The 20,977-nt window shown below is 45.9% G+C and overlaps 1 protein-coding gene and 1 pseudogene across 1 annotated transcript; one reads left to right on the top strand and one right to left on the bottom strand.

Moving 5' to 3' along the window:
* Positions 1 to 364: 364 nt before the first annotated feature.
* On the top strand, positions 365 to 17,952 carry LOC117192857 (flocculation protein FLO11-like). The gene is made up of 4 exons (XM_033397611.1): positions 365 to 997; positions 14,431 to 14,688; positions 15,277 to 17,245; positions 17,298 to 17,952. Exons 1-4 carry the CDS (start codon positions 901 to 903, stop codon positions 17,701 to 17,703), a joined length of 2,730 nt encoding a protein of 909 aa, XP_033253502.1. The 5' UTR covers positions 365 to 900; the 3' UTR covers positions 17,704 to 17,952.
* A 513-nt stretch (positions 17,953 to 18,465) lies between these two features.
* Positions 18,466 to 20,692, bottom strand: LOC117194000 (annotated as a pseudogene).
* Between the last annotated feature and the right edge of the window lie 285 nt (positions 20,693 to 20,977).

Below are 20,977 nucleotides of genomic sequence, written 5' to 3'. Positions count from 1 at the left end.
GTTGCAGCAGGCAATGGAAATGCGATTCAGAAAGAAGGGCTATCTTTGGGAATCCAAGCATTCGATGATGCTCTAATGGCAACTAAATGAAATTACGATTTGATTTTCTGAGTCGTGTAAAAACATTTGAAGTGGCGTACGGTGGGTACGGTACCCTCTTGAAGGGGAATGCAAAAGACTGGACATAGTCAATCAGTAAACAAAACAGTTAGTGTTCCAGTATTTCCATGGCTTATATTACCTGGAAGCCGATGCTGCTGCCGCTGCCAACGCCAGAGCCAGCGCCAGAGCCAGCGCCAGAGCCAGCGCCAGCGCCACAGTCACAGCCAGAGCAAGAGCCATGCTCCAAGTCAAGCTTCAAGCTCCAAGCGCTGCCAAGTTTATTGAAACCGCAGAACTCGTGAGCTGCGGACGTGTCTCGCTCGATCGCACCACCGCGCCACCTGTTAAATCCTCTCCGTTCGCTCTCTCTCGCACTCGCACTCTCACTATCACTCTCAATCTGAAACTCAATCTCCCGATCGACTCCTCATAGCTGCTAGTTGCATCGTCGTCGGACGCGCGTCTTGGGGATTCGTGATATCGTGTCGCAGTTTGATTGAATTTGATGTGAATAATAGGCTGGAGAAGAGGCTTGAATATTACATATTATTTGTATTTGGCAATACGGTGCCGGCTCGCTTGCGTTGCCTTCGATTTTGTCATCGCCGCGGCTCCGATCATTGTTATTCTGCTCCTACGCAATAATTATTCGAACTCGCTCGCGGATTTCGACTCTGTATTTGGGCAATGCCCAATTCTAAATTGTTAATTGCGTGACAAAGACAACAAATAACAAACAAAAAAATACAACAGCGAGCAACTGTAATTCCTACCCTACCCACGAAAAAGCAAATCAAAATGAAAAGACCACAGTGCGGCGGTGATAGCTCTGCCAGCATTACCGCTACGCTGATGCTGCTGCTCCTCAGCGTCCACGCAGCCATTGGAATGCCTGGTATAAAAATAGAAACAAAAATACAGCAGAAAACCATAGCACTATCGTATAACATTTCGATTGCGTTATCGGCATCGCTTCAATTTGCACGATTATGCGAATCCGATATTCGCTCTTGGAATTAATATCTCTTTCTCTCTTGCGCATCTGTTTCGCTTTTTGTCTTCTTTACGTCTACGCATGCGCATGCCTAACAGTTTTTAATATTTAATGTTATATATGTATGTGTGTTTACTGCAATCTGTAATCGAAAGAAGCTTGGATAGGGCATAAATTGTTTACGTCCAATATCCAAGCTTCCTTCGACCTCCAAGTGTTACTAATTTTATGTGTTGTTTACCCTACCCTACCACTACCACCCACCCCCACTGTCCCCACCCTACCACTTTGTGTTGCTCTTAGACCTTAGCTCCAACTTTCACCGAAATCAAATTCTACAACAGAAAGCACTTATACTTACCTCGCAAACGACCTTCATTCATGCTCATGACCCACATTGAGGGGCGGATAAGAGTCCTGCCCGGGAGAAATCCACATCCACCTTCACCTTGCATTCCCTCAACCTCAAATACGTTGGAAATGCTGCTACTGCAAGTAGTCTAGCGAAGTCAAGCAGCCGCTGCAAAAACAAACAGACGGCGGCATCGAGTTCCCAAACTGAAATTCGAGCAGAGCTGATGCTGATGGCTGTGTACCCAAGAAAAATAAAGCTACAGAAACATCAGCAGCAACAGCAACAGCCAGCAGCAGCAGCAGCAGCAGCAGCAGCCGATGTTATGCAAGCGACACCAAGCGACAGATAACGTGACTGGCAAGGCTCTTCCCCTGAATCGTTGTCGATCTTCCTCCTCCTCCTACTCGACTTCGTCTCCATCTTCGGCTTCAGGCATGGACAATGCTCGGTGGAGGGGCATGCGACCTCTGGGACGAGCTGTGCTTCCCATTCTCCAACCACCCTGAGTAGGGGTCTGGTCCCAGGCCCAGCAGAGCAGAGGTCTATAAATTTAGCGACGCTTTCGAAAAGACGATTTGTTAACAGAGTTGTTTACACCACCTTCAGCTTCAATCCGCTGTTGATGCGGCTTTTTTTAGGTCATGGGGCCACAAATGGGAAGCTTCAAGCTAAACAAAAAACAGAAGAAGAAGAAGCTTTTATGACAGATAGATCAGGACAGGTTGGAATAGGTATAAAGGGATATGGCTGGCAACTATTCCGCTTAATTGGATAATAATAAGACCGAAACCGTAATCGACACAGACACCGCAACCATATACATATGTATCTTTAGGCATTATCTAATGCTCGGAGTATTTCTTTAATGGATTTCTATTGTTGTTCACACGAGATTTGTCGGTTTCAGATTTTGAAATTTTCGGCAATCAATGGACTTATCGTAATGAATGGTCCCGTAAGTGATAATTATCAAATTCGCACGACCTGGCGACTCCTATGGGGTCTCAATTGGGGAATCGTGCTTTATTTTCGCTATTTATGATTAATGGCTCGACTTGAGCTTATCGTAATTAAAACACAATGGGATATCATCCAGTTATAGAAACAGATAAAGATATACCGAGTATACCGCGAGTAGAGACGGCAGTAACTTGATTTCGTCATAGAAAATCACATTTCGTTTTGTAATCGATTGCCACAGGCAAGCAGATACTTCTTCAAATTCTTCAAAAGAGCACCCGACACCCGTCTAGAACGTTCGCTTTATTCCAATAAATGTTTATGTATTTATGGGAGAGTCTCAGTTTTCTTCCCCCCTGACATTTCCATGCGATCTGGTTTCCTTTTCGCAATAATTTACCCCATATCCATCCGATCCGATCGAGGCAATCATTTCAAGTGCAATAAACACGAGCTTTGCATCTGATTTGTTTTAAAAACAAGGTATTATTTACACGCTGGCTTTTGTTTCATGGGATTTTTATGACTTTTGAAACATTTTTCGCGTTGAGTTTCGCGTCAAGTGTGTGGGGGCTGGGAGCCCAATAAGTCGATAACTCAAGGCCCTCCGAGATGATGATACAAAACGAAGATTAATCAAAATCCATTACAATTTTTTTTGCTGATTTTTTATTTCTGCTGAAGGTTGACTAAACATAAAAACTTGTCAAAAAACAAAATACAACAAAAAAAAAAATATTAATGAAACAAAACGAAAGACAATCAGGCAGACGGCAGACAAAACTGTACAATTGGCAAGTGAAAAATACAAGTATTTTCAAGCTACCCCAAGAAATCCCATTGCATTGTGCTTGGGGCTTGTGGGGGTGCAGATGTCGTGAAGCTGTCAATCAATTAAAATTAAATTGAATAAACATATTAGCGGAGAGGCAGATAAAGATGCTGTTGGCTGTCACTGGAGATGGAGACAAGCAAAATTAATTGGCCTGAACTTGAGGCCTGGTCTCAGGCGGAAGTGTGGTGGCTGGCTGTAAGGGAATTTAAATTACCCAAAAACACTTTGTGCCATAATAAGTAATGGTGGATGCTTGTATCTTCATCTGATCGCTCACAGGCATTCATATTTATGAGTACGAGTATGCGATGGGTTCAGAATGGAAGGAAAGTTCAGGGTTTCCAGCCCCGAATGGGAATCCAGATAGAGCCGAACCGAACCCATCTGGAATGCAAATCACACCCGCATTATACGAGTATGTGTATATAAAATAAATAATATGCACATACATATGCTTAGTAGCCGGAACTTGTAGTGGCCAGTTGTGACTCTAAAACTCCAGAGAACAGCTTGGGAAGTACGGCCCTCGTGTTTAACATTAACTCTGCTCTTTACAAAAACAAGATAAGAGATCAATTACAAGAGAGCAGTAGTTAAAGCTTCCATTGAAGAGCTTAATGTCTAATTTAGAGAAGCAGCGTGGATTTGTGGGAGTTATGTTTTAAAGCTTTACTAGAAATCATACGATTACTCCGTTAGTCGTGGAAGCTATGTGTAAGCTTTGCTTAGCATCGTACGATTATTCCGTTATCTAGAGAAGCAAGGTGTAAGCTTTGTCTAAAATCGTACGATTACCCCGTTGGTTGTGGAAGGTAAAGTTCCGATCGTAAGGGCTAATGCAAGTAATAGATCTGCTGGCTAGATCATTGCTATAGTGAAGCTGTGCGAATTCGGATGTGTCTTTTTATACAAATATATATATACAAGTGAATTTGAAAACGTGGTGCAATCAAACACGTGCCAAGTAAATTGAAGTTTTGGATTAAGAAAAATAAAAGGGCTGGAAATCTTACTACGTTCGACACCTCCAAGAACGAGGTCGTCAAAGTCCATCGATTTCTTAGTAGATCTGGGAAAGACCTCGGATTTCCCAGGAACCAGCATCTACATAAACCAACGATAACTACAACCAAATAAACCAGAAAGAGCCGTTCAAAGATATACTAGAGTGAAACCCGAAGTTATGTGGATGCATACTTGAGCTGAAGTACATTTTGGAGTAAGACGAGAAGAATGGTTTTCTTGCGAGTTCGGAGAAACTAATATGCCGCCCTTGTCACCCTTCTCGCTTATGAATCAAGCGCGCGGCTAAGGCTTTCGCATGTAGTTCTTCGCAGTGTGTGTAGTGGTTCTCAAACTGTGAAAATAAAACATCATTCTGCGGCGATCCACACTTCCGTTTAATAGTCGTCGTGTGAAAATGTACCAAAGTATTAGTTTTGAGTCTCGTCATGAGATTTTCCATTTATTAAAGATTAGGCTACGCACTAACTATTTTTGTATTGTATAGATTTAAAAAGAAAAAAAAAACCCAATAATGTATATAATTACCCATAATTAGAAATTAGCGCAAATGAAAACCACATTTTTTTTTTAAGATCAGCCGTTGAGTGGCAAATCGTCGTCGTACGGGTATGGAAATGGAAAGAAAATCGGTGTTTCATCCGAATTAGAAGTGAAGACCTGTATATTCATAATTTTTCTCCCTTCCTCAGAATATGTTCCTACGTCGCCCCTTGAGCTCAACGGACACGCCGGATAATTCGTATAAAGTATGAGTGAGTTACGAACTTCCTTAAACGGAATTCTCGAGTATTTTCGAAATATATATCTGTCTTATAAAACTTCTATTCCGGTATATGAAACAACCATATCCGTGCCATAATTTAAAGCGGATCGGCTACTAATTTTTCTTTCACGTTTGCCTTCTAGTTATATAATTATCATATTTGTCTCTTCTTTCCAATTTAATTTCTTTTACGCCATATTCTCTACACATAAGTCCTATATACATATACACATATAACTAGGTATAACTTACTACTATTTCCTCCTTCTTTATTTAATTACTTTATGCTAAGTTTATACTTATCTGGAAAACCATGAAGTCCAAACCCTTAAATTTTGAATTATTAAATAATAATTAGTAGATAATAATGGAACATTAAACCTTTCGTGTTTGTCCTGAGTAGAGCCTGAGGAAGTCCGATGATCAAATAGAGATGCGCTCGATTAGGGTTATGCTGTCGATTAAACGGCATACAAAGGGAGGGAGGGTAGAGAAGGGGTCAAAGTCATCTGAGTTCCCCAAGAGCGACGGAATATAGCCTGACTATTTGTCGGTAGTCGGTTAAACAGTTAGTTAAAATTCACATTATTTTCTTTTTGATTTCTTTGGTAGAGTTCCTTTTGAACATTAAATCAAGTGTACCTAAAACATCTTTGCGAATGTGTTCGTATAGCAGATAGGAGAGTAGGAAAGATCCCACGACATTCCGGCGAGCTAGTTAGAGCATAGCTAGAGGTACACGTTCCGAAATCCTGCTATACTATTGGTGTCTGACCGTCAAAAAAAGTATGTACAACCTCCATCCGTACATACAATCTCACACCTCTACGAATATGAATTTCTGGCACATTACATAGATTGGCGCTCAACGTGGGGCCAGAGTACGAGTTACTACTGGTTACAACCCCCAAAAACTTTGCTCGTTGCAATTTTAAATTCCACATTAAAATTAATACTTCTCGTCCAACTACTGTAACGGAGGATATTGATGGAATTTTGGGTTCTGAGTTTCGGAATACCTAACCAAATAGAATCCGCCAGGTAGCAAGGGATGGAAACTGATTTTTTTTTGTTACCAGAATTAATTGGCGAATATACGACAGCTATTCACAAAGGCGGATAGGTCGGCCAAATTATAATAGGATAACCCCAAAAGAGTTTATGAGGGAAGAGTATCGATGGCTTTCGGAAGTCTAATTTTCTAGATATAGATTTGGAAATTAGCCATTGCCAAGGTTACTGACCACATAAACATACCATAGACCAATTTAGATTTCATTGAGGTTATATTCCGGCGACAAGAGAAAGCGTATATCGGACGGAGTCAAGCTCGAAAAGGACAAATATTGGGTATTTAGGAAAATTTTGTAGAATTTATTGAAGCTTTGGTCCTATAATTAGGGATTTCCACATTTAGTGATCAGAACTCGTATTACTGAGTTACCTTAACATGTCACCAGTACAACGTACCCCAGGGGGCAAGGCGTCGGGTGACGTGGACGCCCAGATCTGTGGTATATGTCAAGAAGCCATAAGAAGAAGTCAACTAATATGTACTGCGTCTTGTGGGCACAGGTATCATGATACTTGCATGAAAGAATTCGTGAAAAATAACAGAAATTGCCCCGTATGTAGGGCGGAGTTAAATCCGGAGGAACTTTCGTTTGATGAGAATACTCTAGCAGCCGAATTACCACCCGACATGGGTTCGGGTATAGTGCCGTTAGAAGGGGATCCAACCCGGAGTCAAACGCTTCAGAGAGAGGACATCAAAAGTCAAGAGGGGCTAGGCCTAAACAGGGACGGGGAACTACATCGCGCAGAGGGATGCATACTAGGTTGCAGTCTCAACAATTTCGGGATAATTCTTTGGGCAGTATCAGCCATAGGTCGGGCGAAGGAGATATGCCGGAAAGAACCCTTGAGGTTATACAAGCCCTGATAAAAGGTGAGCAGAAAGATATGATGGTGGAGCTAAGTTCATTCGTTAAGAATTTGATCGAAGAAAATCTACGCGGACAATTAGGTAGGATGACTATAGCTTCAGATAGCACGCCTGTGCAAGCGACAAGGCAAAATCACGAGCCTAATATAACAGGAAACTCGTTGTCTTCAGAAAATGGAAGGGAAAGGGGATTACCACATCCAAATGTCTCTAACAGGGCAATAGCTCCTGGGAAGGCCGCTAATATCTTAGCCAGTTGGCGACTAAAATTTGACGGATCCAAAGACGCTATGCACGTCGACGAATTCCTGTACAGGGTTCGTTCACTTACATCCTCCACTTTAAATAACGATTACGAATTACTCTGTGACAATATGCATCTGCTTTTCTCGTCTAAAGCCAGCGATTGGTTTTGGAACTTCCATAGAAAGAACCCACAGTTTTCTTGGCAAACTTTTTCTGCCTCATTTAGACAACGATTCGATGATGCTAAAGATGATTTCGACTTGTGGGAGTTGATTAGAAAACGCCGTCAGAGAGAGGGTGAATCGTTTGACGATTACCAGACGGCCGTCGAAGAATTAGTGTCCAGGCTCTCACACGAGGTTAGCGAAAATAAGTTAGTAGACATTTTAAAACGTAACGCAAAAACGGCCCTCAGATATGAACTCTTGCATCTCAAAATCAGCGATCGAACTGGCCTGAGAGAAGAAGTTCGCAAGCATGAAAACTTCTGTAAAGACAACCATAACCCTTTTCCACGAAGTAAATTCAGCAAACCGAATGTAGCAGAAATACTTAAGGACAATGAAAATATGGAGGAAGAAGACGTTTCGCAGATTTATCGTAAGAAACTAGTATGCTGGAACTGCGACCAGGAAGGGCATCGTTTTGATGATTGTTTGGGAGAAAGGCGAATTTTCTGCTATGGGTGTGGTGCTAAGAATATTTATAAACCTCGATGCGTCAAATGTAACCCAGCGAAAAACTTGAAACGGGATGTACCGACCGGAGCCCAGTCAGTACATCCGACCAAGAACAGCAACTAAACGAAAGTAAACCAACTACCTTAAGAGGGCTTTCCGAAGGGGTAGTTGACGTAAAACCGGATATGATACTACACCAAATTTGTACAGGTATAGATGTAGTGACTCAAACGATGGAGAGCAAAGAGTTAGATTCAGAAAATGTGAATACGTGGTTTAAATTGATAGTTAAGCCCAAACGATCGACGGTCCGGAGACGAGCGTTCTGAAAAAAGGTCCAATCTGTTCGAAAACGTTTAGTCTCAGCAGTTATTCTGAGTTCAGATAACCGATTGTACACGGAGGTAATGATCGAAGGGCAAACTTATAAGGCTTTGCTGGATTCAGGAGCAACCATTAGTTGTTTGGGTGGGTGAGCAGGAACCTTTTTAGCACATCACCCACAATCTCAGAAGTGTTTGTACCGTAGTGTCCAAATTGGTGGTCCCGATTGAATTCCGTAAAATAGTTAAGGAAGTAGAGTTCTTTATCATACCAGATTTAAAGCAAGATGTTTATTTAGGAGTTGACTTTTGGAAAGACTTCGGTCTTCTATCCCAATTATTGACCCGAGAAGGAACTGTGAGCTGTTTGGAGAATAGAGACGACACGATTATGAAGGAAACGCCTAAAATGCATTCCCTAAATGAAGAACAAAGGAACAAATTAGAGGCGGTAATAAGAACCTTCCCGTCATATGAATGCGACGGACTAGGTCGTACACACCTAATACAACATTCTATGGTAATCAATGCCGAAGTACCCGTCAAACAACGACATTGGCCCATTTCCCCGCGAAAGAGAAAGTGATGTTCGAAGAAGTAGAGAAGATGATTAAGCTGGGCGTGATAGAACCTTCAAATAGTCCATGGAGTAGCAATTGCGTCCTAGTAAAGAAAGGGAACAAGAATAGGTTATGCCTTGATTCTCGAGAGATCAACAAATATACCCGAAAAGATGCATACCCCCTTCCCCATATAGATGGGATACTCAGTCGATTGCCACCCGCCAAATACATAACGGGACTCGATATGAAGCATGCTTATTGGCAAATTCCCCTAGAGGAGTCTTCACGCCAATACACCGCGTTTACCATACCTAACCGACCGCTGTATCAATACAAAGTTATGCCTTTTGGTCTAACCAATGCCTCACAAACCCTCTGTCGTTTAATGGATAAGGTAATACCTGCTAACTTGCGTACGAGAGTGTTTGTTTACCTCGATGACTTACTAATTTTATCAGACGATTTCGAATCCCATTTAATGTTACTGAGAGAAGTTGCAGTACACTTACGAAAGGCTAATCTTACGATAAACATTGCCAAGTCGCACTTTTGCATGCGTGAGATTAAGTATCTGGGGTTCATCATTGGATACGGACAGGTAAAGACGGATCCGAGTAAAATTGAAGCTATTAAAGAATTCCCCGTTCCCAAGACGGTGAAACAATTGCGACGATTCCTTGGTCTTGCTGGGTGGTCCCGTCGTTTCGTCGACAATTATGCAACGGTAAGTTGCGCCCTCACAGAACTATTAAAGAAACCGAAAGCGTATGCGTGGAACCCTTTGGCCAATCAGGCATTTGAAAAACTTAAACAGTGCTTGACGTCAGCTCCCATTTTGTCTACTCCTGATTTCTCAGGATCTTTAAATCTTTAAATCACCAGAATATATGACCTTAATTGATAATATTCGCGCTAAGCAAGACAAATTACCAGACTTGAAGATTCTCAATGATTTTGTCTACAAAAGAACCGAACCTGATCAGGGAAATAATGGTGTAGATAATCTATCTTGGAAATTGTGGATTCCTAGGGAACTCACCCAAGGTGTAATCTCACGGGACCGCCCAATGCCGCCCACAGTGGAGTAGGGAAAACCATCGAAAAGATTAAAAGATATTTGTTTTGGCCAAAAATGAACAAGCAAATACGTGAGTATGTAACTCATTGTGAAGTGTGTCGTCACACCAAACACCCGAACACCGTGTTGAAACCACCCATGGGAAAACCAATGGGGTCTGATCGTCCGTTTCAAAAGCTTTATATGGATTTGCTGGGTCCATATCCCCGATCCAAGAAAGGGCATATTGGTTTACTTATTATCGTAGATCACTTCACAAAATTTCATTTCCTATGCCCGCTTAGGGTGTTTACTTCCAATCGGGTGTGCGATTACCTCGAAAATTATTTGTTCTGTACATTTGGAGTCCCCGAGGTGATATTAACAGATAACGTATCTCAATTCGTTTCTGGAGCCTTTCAGGCTTTTCTAACCCGCTTTGGGATACAACATATTCGTACGGCGATATATTCACCACAGGCGAATGCCAGTGAGAGACTCAATAGATCGGTGTTAGCAGCTATAAGAGCTTACATAAGCCGGGATCATCCCACTTGGGATACCAAATTACCGGAAATCAGTGCTGCTCTCAGATCCAACATTCAAAAAAAGCACCGGGTACTCGCCCTATTTCCTAACCTTTGGACAAAATATGATTCTGAATGGCACAGACTATGAGTTGCTTCGCCGCTTAAGACTCTTATCGGAGGATAGCCGCATTAGTTATCCGGAAGCACTACAAATTATTCGCGAATCGGCAAAGAAAAAGGTGAAAGAGTCACATGAACAAAATGCTAGGCGATATAATCTACGCTGTCGGAAAGTAGAGTTTAAGGTTGGAGAGCCAGTACTTGCCCGCAATTTCTGCCAAAGCAACGCTGTTAAAAAGTTCAATGCAAAGTTAGCGCCGGTTTTTATTTCAGCCGTGGTATCTAGACGAGTTGGCTCATCCTATTATCAACTGAAGAACGAACAGGGTAAAAACTTAGGAATATTTCACCTCAAAGACATACAAGTGAAACACTAGGCAACTGTCCTTTTTCCGTTTAGGCTTCGCCAGTTAAAACTAGCGCTTCCTCAACTGTGGTGTAGTGGCCAGTTGTGACTCTAAAACTCCAGAGAACAGCTTGGGAAGTACGGCCCTCGCGTTTAACATTAACTCTGCTCTTTACAAAAACAAGATAAGAGATCAATTACAAGAGAGCAGTAGTTAAAGCTTCCATTGAAGAGCTTAATGTCTAATTTAGAGAAGCAGCGTGGATTTGTGGGAGTTATGTTTTAAAGCTTTACTAGAAATCATACGATTACTCCGTTAGTCGTGGAAGCTATGTGTAAGCTTTGCTTAGCATCGTACGATTACTCCGTTATCTAGGGAAGCAAGGTGTAAGCTTTGTCTAAAATCGTACGATTACCCCGTTGGTTGTGGAAGGTAAAGTTCCGATCGTAAGGGCTAATGCAAGTAATAGAACTGCTGGCTAGATCATTGCTATAGTGAAGCTGTGCGAATTCGGATGTGTCTTTTTATACAAATATATATATACAAGTGAATTTGAAAACGTGGTGCAATCAAACACGTGCCAAGTAAATTGAAGTTTTGGATTAAGAAAAATAAAAGGGCTGGAAATCTTACTACGTTCGACACCTCCAAGAACGAGGTCGTCAAAGTCCATCGATTTCTTAGTAGATCTGGGAAAGACCTCGGATTTCCCAGGAACCAGCATCTACATAAACCAACGATAACTACAACCAAATAAACCAGAAAGAGCCGTTCAAAGATATACTAGAGTGAAACCCGAAGTTATGTGGATGCATACTTGAGCTGAAGTACATTTTGGAGTAAGACGAGAAGAATGGTTTTCTTGCGAGTTCGGAGAAACTAATATGCCGCCCTTGTCACCCTTCTCGCTTATGAATCAAGCGCGCGGCTAAGGCTTTCGCATGTAGTTCTTCGCAGTGTGTGTAGTGGTTCTCAAACTGTGAAAATAAAACATCATTCTGCGGCGATCCACACTTCCGTTTAATAGTCGTCGTGTGAAAATGTACCAAAGTATTAGTTTTGAGTCTCGTCATGAGATTTTCCATTTATTAAAGATTAGGCTACGCACTAACTATTTTTGTATTGTATAGATTTAAAAAGAAAAAAAAAAACCCAATAATGTATATAATTACCCATAATTAGAAATTAGCGCATATGAAAACCACATTTTTTTTTTAAGATCAGCCGTTGAGTGGCAAATCGTCGTCGTACGGGTATGGAAATGGAAAGAAAATCGGTGTTTCATCCGAATTAGAAGTGAAGACCTGTATATTCATAATTTTTCTCCCTTCCTCAGAATATGTTCCTACGTCGCCCCTTGAGCTCAACGGACACGCCGGATAATTCGTATAAAGTATGAGTGAGTTACGAACTTCCTTAAACGGAATTCTCGAGTATTTTCGAAATATATATCTGTCTTATAAAACTTCTATTCCGGTATATGAAACAACCATATCCGTGCCATAATTTAAAGCGGATCGGCTACTAATTTTTCTTTCACGTTTGCCTTCTAGTTATATAATTATCATATTTGTCTCTTCTTTCCAATTTAATTTCTTTTACGCCATATTCTCTACACATAAGTCCTATATACATATACACATATAACTAGGTATAACTTACTACTATTTCCTCCTTCTTTATTTAATTACTTTATGCTAAGTTTATACTTATCTGGAAAACCATGAAGTCCAAACCCTTAAATTTTAAATTATTAAATAATAATTAGTAGATAATAATGGAACATTAAACCTTTCGTGTTTGTCCTGAGTAGAGCCTGAGGAAGTCCGATGATCAAATAGAGATGCGCTCGATTAGGGTTATGCTGTCGATTAAACGGCATACAAAGGTAGGGAGGGTAGAGAAGGGGTCAAAGTCATCTGAGTTCCCCAAGAGCGACGGAATATAGCCTGACTATTTGTCGGTAGTCGGTTAAACAGTTAGTTAAAATTCACATTATTTTCTTTTTGATTTCTTTGGTAGAGTTCCTTTTGAAACATTAAAAAATTGCGAATGTGTTCGTATAGCAGATAGGAGAGTAGGAAAGATCCCACGACATTCCGGCGAGCTAGTTAGAGCATAGCTAGAGGTACACGTTCCGAAATCCTGCTATACTATTGGTGTCTGACCGTCAAAAAAAGTATGTACAACCTCCATCCGTACATACACTCTCACACCTCTACGAATATGAATTTCTGGCACATTACAAACTAACTAGCCAATGCCAAAGACTAAGCAAATCGAATGAATGGAACGCCCATCATGATCTGGCATTCAGTTTGAGGCTTAGTCACAGACGAGTTTCCGAGCAGAAACCGCATTTCCAGAATTCCCCCACAGAAAGAGAGAGTGAGCTGTAGAGGGGAAGTGACTTATTAAAATATTATTCAGTTATTCCGATGTAAACAGGAATCGAGCAATCGAGGCAGGGATCACAAATCTCAGCAATCGTAGATCAAATCGCCACTTGGCTGAGAATGGAGAACTGTGCAAGCCTCCAAGTAAATTGTTATTAATTATTCGCACACGGCACGAGCGCACCGCACAGAACCGCCGACTGTAACACAGTCTCCAACACATAACGAAAATACTGTCTGTCGGGAGGGTCGTCGATGATTAACAATTAATTTGGCCATTGAATTGACCCGCCAGTGCCGGGCCCCTGTCACATGGCTTCCCACAGTCCCAGGGGTAGGAACAATGAAAACCTCATACGCTAATTGATAGGCGGGAGGGTACAGTGCGTTTCGTGCACCTGTGATAGCGGTGGGTTCTGTTTTCTCAGCAGATAATTGATAGGTTTTTCCTACAGCTGCGGGCTTTCCCCCTACTGTTAGGCACCTCCTTTCTATGGCAGCTTTATCGTATAGTGGACTATGAAACGCACTGTAACTGTGCCCTAACTGGACCAACAATTGGAGGCGAAAACAAAAGACTTAGGCAACGAACTTGGTGGCCATTTTGCTTGCATGCCATACCGTTGAACACCTGTCCCACCCACACAACCACACAAACACACACAGCATCCACACCTTCAACACACACACACACATGCACAAGCAATCGTAGTCAGTGACTAACTTTTAAAATTGAATTTTTGTTGGTGGCAGACCTTTGTGTAACTAACAGAAGCCACATTGCATGGCAAAGCACCTTCACAGCAACAGCACCTCAGCACCACACAACAGTCACAATAGTCACAACAGAATCACCCATCCAGAGGAGAGACATCTATCCATCCAAATGTATGGCCCATCTCAGTCAATGTCAATCAATCAGCGGCAAGAGGCAAGAGGAGGAGGCAAGCGGCAAGTGGCAAGTGGCAGGAAAATTGCCCAAGAGCCTCCCGCGGCTGACTCATCTGTCACCCAGAAACCCCACCATCTACCCCATCAGCTACTTCATCGTCCTCGTCGCGGTACTCGGTACTCTGTACTCTTCTGCTTTTGCTTCTGCATCTGCTTCTAACACCTTTGAACTCTCTGAAGAGGTTTTGCAAGCCACTGAAACCAGCAACCAACCCCCCCTCCCCTCTCCTCCCGCAGATGTACGGCCCTCGCCATTCGCCTTAGAGCTGCAGCCGCCACTGGCGCAGACGGCGGAGGCATTCAATGGGGCCGGAGTGGGCGGCCAGAGGTCCGTCGACAGTTACGGCAATGCGATCGCGGGACTGCGCCCCATCGACACGCCCGACGGGCGCAAGGTAGTCAGCGCCCAGGGCCTCCAGTTCGAGATGCCTACCTATGCGTCCGGCATCACGGAGATCCGACAGCCGGCAGATGATCTGCTCCCGCCCCACATTGGTGAGTTGACAACAGGAATAGCAACAGCAAGAGATGCAGCTGCAGCCAGAGCGACGGCCAGTCCAACGCGAGCAGCAGCGACCAGCGGTGCAGCAGGGACTGCCGCGAACGGTGCACTGCAAACACCAACAGACACAACAGACACAAATGCCTTGGTTGCACCACTCACAAGCACTAGAACCCGCACTAGCACCCGCTCACCCACAATTAGCACCACTCATGTAGAAGCACTAAACCCAGAAACCACAAATAAAATTGCGGGGAAGCTCTTTAAGCGCGATTCACCTGAAACCCACAGCAAAGCCAGTTCCAACTCCACTTCCACTCAATATGCCATTGCCCCGCCCAGTCCCCGTCATTCCCCGCCCACTTTTACCCTGCTCCGGCTGAATCTCTTTGGCCACAACTCAATCATTACACAGATTAGTACAGCATCCCCAACCAGTCGCAGTCCCAGTCCCAGTCTCAATCTCTGTCCTTGCCCCTCGTACCCGTCCTCTCCGCCTTCCTCACTGTCTTCGAATCCAAATCCAGGATCCAGACCTCTGTTAGATGTGAAATACTCAAATACGAATCATTCCCAACTAGATGCCATCGCAGTGGGCCTGGACACGGGCACCGATCAGAACTCATTCGCACGAGCCCCAGCATCCGTATCCGCATCCGTATCTGCATCTGCATCCGCACCAGCACCAATACCAGCCACATCACTAACACCACCAAAGCATAGTCCATCCCCCAGCACGACGACTGTCACCACAGATGTGGAGGTGGAACAGGCCCAGCTGGTGCCGATCCAGCAGCAGCAAGAGGAGAGCGTCCAGGAGCCGCTGGTGGCCAGTGGAACACTGCCCGAGTATATCCGAGAGTTGGAGCGTCAGGATCCGGACATTGGCGGCCCAGTGCTATGGACTTCGGCACCGAATGCAGCGCCCCTGAGTGTCATCGCCTGGGACCTGTTGCCGCCGCATCTCACAGACCCTGTCACCGCCCCTGCCCCGACCTTGGAGCCACTGATAATCACCGAGCAACAGCCGACGCGGTACGTGCTAGGAGTGGAGGATCCTGCCATTCACAACATTCGCCTGAGTCTGAGCAGCGGCAAGGCCCTGACGCCGGCGGCCCCTGTGCCGCACCAACAGACGCAGGGCCAGGTGTCGGTGGTGCCGCTGCAGCGGGATGGAGCGGAGGCTCATGGAACCAATGCACATCTGGGCAGCACGACGCCGAGCAATGCGGGTGGTAGATTTTCTAATCGCCATCGCGGAACGGCGCACTATAGCACCACCAGAAGCACGACGACGACGCCAAGGCCGCGGAGTACGAGCACTACTCAGCCCCCAATGACGACAGCAACAACAACAACAACAAAAGCACCAACTACAACAACAACCAGCACAACAAGGAGATCAACGACACCAAGACCATTCACAACGACAAGAAGAACGACGACAGTGCAGCCAACGCCCCGCAGCACCACCCCCTTGGATCCGTCCACCTTCTACAGACTGGACAACAACGAGGAGTACGCGTACACGCTGCCCCCCTGGCTGCAGGAAGTCACCGATCCGGACCTTGACGTGGCCGTCACCTTTATCGTGCCCAAGGACAATGACCAGTACAATCACACGCTGGCTGACGATTTGGAGCCGCCGTACGAGCCGTTCGTGGAGCTCAACAACATTCAGTTGACGCCGCCACCGACGGCTGAGCCTGCGCCATTGCATACGACGCCGAGCACCACAACTAGTACCACCAGGGCCCATACCCATACAACAACGCACAGCACCCAACCACAGCACACAACAAAAACACAGAAAACGAAACTGATCACAACCACTCACCACACAGATCTCCTGAAGGGAGCCACGGGAACGGCAACCACGCCCACGACAGCGGAGGACAACAGCCCATTTGATTCGTCAACGGTGCCGGCCTGGCTGCGGGACTTCGACTATCCGGACGTGGGACCAGGAGTGCCCTACAATCCGGACAACTTCAAGGAGGCAGCTTTGACGCAGCCGGAGGGAGGTAGTAAGCCAATTGACTTTAGGCCCCAGGGCTTTGAGCCAGCAGCATCACGCTCCCCGACCATCCCACCAACACCAACACCAATCCCGACCAGAGCAGCCCCAGCTGCGGCCTCCGTCTCCTCCGCTTTTCCATCCAAAGTCTCGCTTCCGCTTCCAGGCACCGCCCAGGGCATCGACAGCAGTCTCAGCAGCACCAATGAGAGCCCAGAGCCGCCGCTGGTACTGGTGCCGCCAGCTGACAAGCCCAGCGATGAATCCACCTCGTTCTTCGCTTCCAGCAGCACGAGCAGCTCCGTCCCACAAAATCCTAGTACAAACTTTATCACCAATGTTGCAGCACGCTTTGATACCCAAGGCATTCAGTCCGCCGCCCAGAACCAGGCGCCTAAGGCCGGCCCCGAGGACCAGTTCCCGCCCTTCAATGCCGGCGGCTCCACTGAGGGCGTCACCAAGAAGGTGGAGTACACGAAGAGCGACGAGGGAAAAGTGATCAGCACCCCGATCAGTGGACAGCGCAAAGGTGAGTACGCCATCAATACCCCCGAGAGACCACCATCTGATGTTATCTTCCATCAGACACATCGACGCCCCCAGGAACAGTGGCAAGTATACAGGAGGATTTGGCGCCCCAGTGGGTCTGCTGCGGCCCCAGGCCCAAAGCTCTTCCGGCTCCGGCGCCAACACCAATCCCGGAGCAGCCAACAGTCCGGACAGCAGTGCTGGCACCTACGTGGCCGGAAACCAGCACGAATTCAGTATCACACTCAAGGCCAACAGGGCTCGTCCTACTGTCAACCCAGGTCGCTACACCGGCGGCTTCGGTGCACCCAACGGTGTTCTCTCTGTTCAGGCCGAGCCGAGACCCTTCCAGCAGCCACAGCAGACGCAACAGCCAGACTCCACCAGCCATTCGAGTCGCTTTGGCGGTCCTCCAGGCGTTTTGGTCCCATTCGACAATGTGCAGCGTGCCGGCGGCCAGTAAGCCAGAGGGCCAGAGGGTCTGAACGCGGTCACCGATCACCGCAAAAACACTTTAAATTATTTATAATCTAAGTACGAGTACTTATGTTAAATCTTAGAATGTTGTTGATAATGCAACTAATTCCATTTCCCGTGACCCTTTTGCGAAAGTTTTCGAGTTTCCATGTTGTATGTAGCATAAGCTTACACTAATGCGAAACGCTCCATGAACAATAAAATCGCCTGTCGACTATCGAAATGAACAAAACGAGAATGGAAGGATTATAACATTGTAGGATTGCTGAAGGAAGATATGAATTCGACGTAAATTTGGTCTGTTTAAAGAGCACAATAATCCGCATTGGAGGCACAAAAAAAATCTTACTTCGTTTATGCATCCTTTTATCCTTCTGGGTTTAGGTATTGTATTTGTGAACTTGAACAGATGCCATTATCATACACATGAAGGTCGTGGCTATGTTCACTCCTGCAAAGAACCAGTAACACTGTATGTTGTTCATGCAAGTGGAACATTAACATTCTTGACAAATTTCGAAGCAGATATAAACTATGGATTTGCCTTTACGCCTTTAAGTATGCGAGTATCTCAACGCTCACTCTCATCGGATGCTACCAGGATTTAAGGCTGCTTAAGGAACGGTTTTCAACAGATTAAAATGTCTAGCCATTACAACCAAAGATTTTTCGGTTATTCAAATTTATTTATCGTATATTATCGATAGATAAACCAAACAGATCAAAGATATAGCATGACCTGGCGCGGGACAATTTACAGATTAGCCTTCATCAGAGGCTTCAGATAGGTCTCGAAGGACTTCTGGACTGGCTTTTGGTTCATGGTGCTGCGCTTGGCCGAATCGAACAGTCGGGGATAGACATTGCCATCATAGCTGCCCAGCACCGAGTTGAGGACGCGATCGTGGAAGCCGAAGCCGTCGCAAACGGCCACAGCATTGGGACGGAACTTCTCCAGAGCTACCTCCAAGCGTTTTTGCAGTGACTTGAGGTCTGCATCGGTGAGGCTGATAAACTGCGAGTGGAGAATGGAGATTGGAATTCGGTAAGATATTAGTCGATTCGATCACTCTACAGTATGTTACTTACTCTCAGAACATCGTTCATGTTATTGAGCACGGTCTGGACCAGGAAAAGTTCCAGCACATTCTCCAAAATCTTGTTGAGAGCCGCCGAACGCTTTTGTGCATTGGGACCTGTGACTTGCTCGAGGAATGTTTGGCAAACAAACTGACGGCCATGTGTAATTGGAAATAGAAGATAATCGTTGAAAAAAGCTACAATTTAGGCAAAGTCAACCCACCTCTGCTGCTCGGGCCAGTTCAATGCCTGTGTTGTTGGCTGCCACACCTTGCGACTGGCCACTGGCCATGCGCTCTGCTAGGTTCTCGAAGGCAATGCGAGTCTTCCTGCATGGAGAGTGGAGAATGGAGAAGTTAAACAAGTGATTCTCGGATAAAGCAATTTGGAACTCACTGAGTGACCGCATACTGGAGAGCCTGGATGATGCACTGCCAGGAGTTGTCCCACTTTGGGGACTGCTTCAGCTGCATGGATGTCGCAAAATAGCCGTAGGAGACCGAGACGGGCTTCTTCTCCACAAACGCAGCCCAGGCCTTGACCAGAGCGCGTCCAATCTGCAGGAGCAGCACTGTGTTCTCGCCATTGTAGGTGTAGGCTGCCACAGCGTTTCCGTAGATGTTGCTCATGTTGGCAGCAGTCAGGTAGCCGTGTCCGCCGGTGGAGAGACGCAGCCGTTCGATGCCCGCACAGCCGGCTGTTGTTGCAAGGACCTTGAGCGCACAGGACAGGATGTGCATGTCGGGCAGTCGGTCGAACTTGCCACTGTTGGCCTCCTCCACCGTCTGGGCGTATATCCTCCACATGTGCTCTGCGGCCAGGTGGTATGCCATGCCGTTGGCTATTTCCGGAAAGAGCTTCAGGCGCTGCGTGACATGGTCAATGATCTGGGGCTCCGGCTGACTGCAAGGGGACGGAAGTTATCAACATAAATGGATGGATGGATGGAGGATGAGCACTCTTTGAGCACTTACTTGGCCTCAAAGGGACTCTGGCGGCGCACGGCCGAGTATCGGGTGGCAATGGTAGCCGCCTCCAGCAGCAGAGTGGAGGTCAGGTTGACAATCAGGCAGCGGGTGTAGATCATCGTCAGATTGTTGACCCTCGAGGCGGGGCTGGCCTTGAAGGTGCCATCTCTCTCCACTTTGCCGAACTTCATCAGCATGTTGGTGCGTGGAATGCGGACAAGAATCCAGCCCAAGAATCCAAGAGTGACAGCCACCATTCCCAATTTCTTCCCCACCTCTCCGATGTCGACGCCGGGCAGTGGCATGTGAGTCTCTGCATCGCGCACAGGCACAATAAACATTTGGACCCGTGGTGGACATCGGCGATGTACAGCTGTGCCACAACCATGGCGTGGTTCGCCGTGTGTCCCACTGGTAGAAGGGCAGATACAGATCAGTCAGTGACACTTGAAAGGTTACTACGGATACTATTTACAGCCGCCGGGCCACCATTTGTAGGCCTCCAAATTGGGGGTGTGTAGAACAAATTCGTCCGTCTTAGGGTCAAAGTCCGCCCGCGTGGCTATACCTCGCACATTGGTGCCGTGAGCCAGCTCCGTCTGGGCGTAGGTGCCAATGATATTGCAGTTCTCGGCCTCCTTGCCCCATTTCTCGACCTGCTCCGGCGTGGACGGTTGGCGGGAAAGAGTCCGGCGCAGTCTCAGGCGCAGAAACACATGGCAGGTCCGTAGCGGGTGTATTCCTGAGCAGACTCGGCAACGGTAGGTGCCTCTACCCCGTGGACGCCGGCTCTCCCCGGTGCGGTTGGCGCGTGAGCGTGGGGCCATGTCTGGATACGATGAACTAGGAGGAAGGAAAGTGGTCGAAGAAGTATTAGTAATGAAACTTGGAGCTTTGGAAGGTACATTCGCGTTATTGTTGGACGGAACTAGGGCGTTATACTGGGAGGAGAACGACCTTTACAACAGGCCTTTTAAGGAACCCGCGGGCAGTAAGGATATCTACCACACGGACTCTATCGTCAGCGCTTGGATACACGGACTGGACTCTCCCGAGCCGCCATTCATTGGAGGGCAGGTGGTCTTCTTTTAGGACAACCATATCACCAACCTGGAGGTTTGGCGTCGGCGTCTGCCACTTAGTGCGCTTGTGGAGCTCTTTGAGGTATTCCTCTTTCCACCGCTGGAAAAACTGTTGGGTGAGAGCCTTTAA

This window comes from Drosophila miranda (genome assembly GCF_003369915.1).
Source record: "Drosophila miranda strain MSH22 chromosome Y unlocalized genomic scaffold, D.miranda_PacBio2.1 Contig_Y2_pilon, whole genome shotgun sequence".
Lineage (NCBI taxonomy): Eukaryota > Metazoa > Arthropoda > Insecta > Diptera > Drosophilidae > Drosophila > Drosophila miranda.
Note: the sequence above shows the minus strand (reverse complement) of the source record. Positions and strands in the feature narration are given on the sequence as shown.

Coding starts and splice junctions, on each gene's coding strand:
- LOC117192857 (XM_033397611.1), top strand. CDS start 901: ATGAAAAGACCACAGTGCGGCGGTGATAGCTCTGCCAGCATTACCGCT. Junction 998..14,430: donor CGCAGCCATTGGAATGCCTG/GTATAAAAATAG, acceptor CTCCTCCCGCAG/ATGTACGGCCCTCGCCATTC. Junction 17,246..17,297: donor AGTGGACAGCGCAAAGGTGA/GTACGCCATCAA, acceptor ATCTTCCATCAG/ACACATCGACGCCCCCAGGA.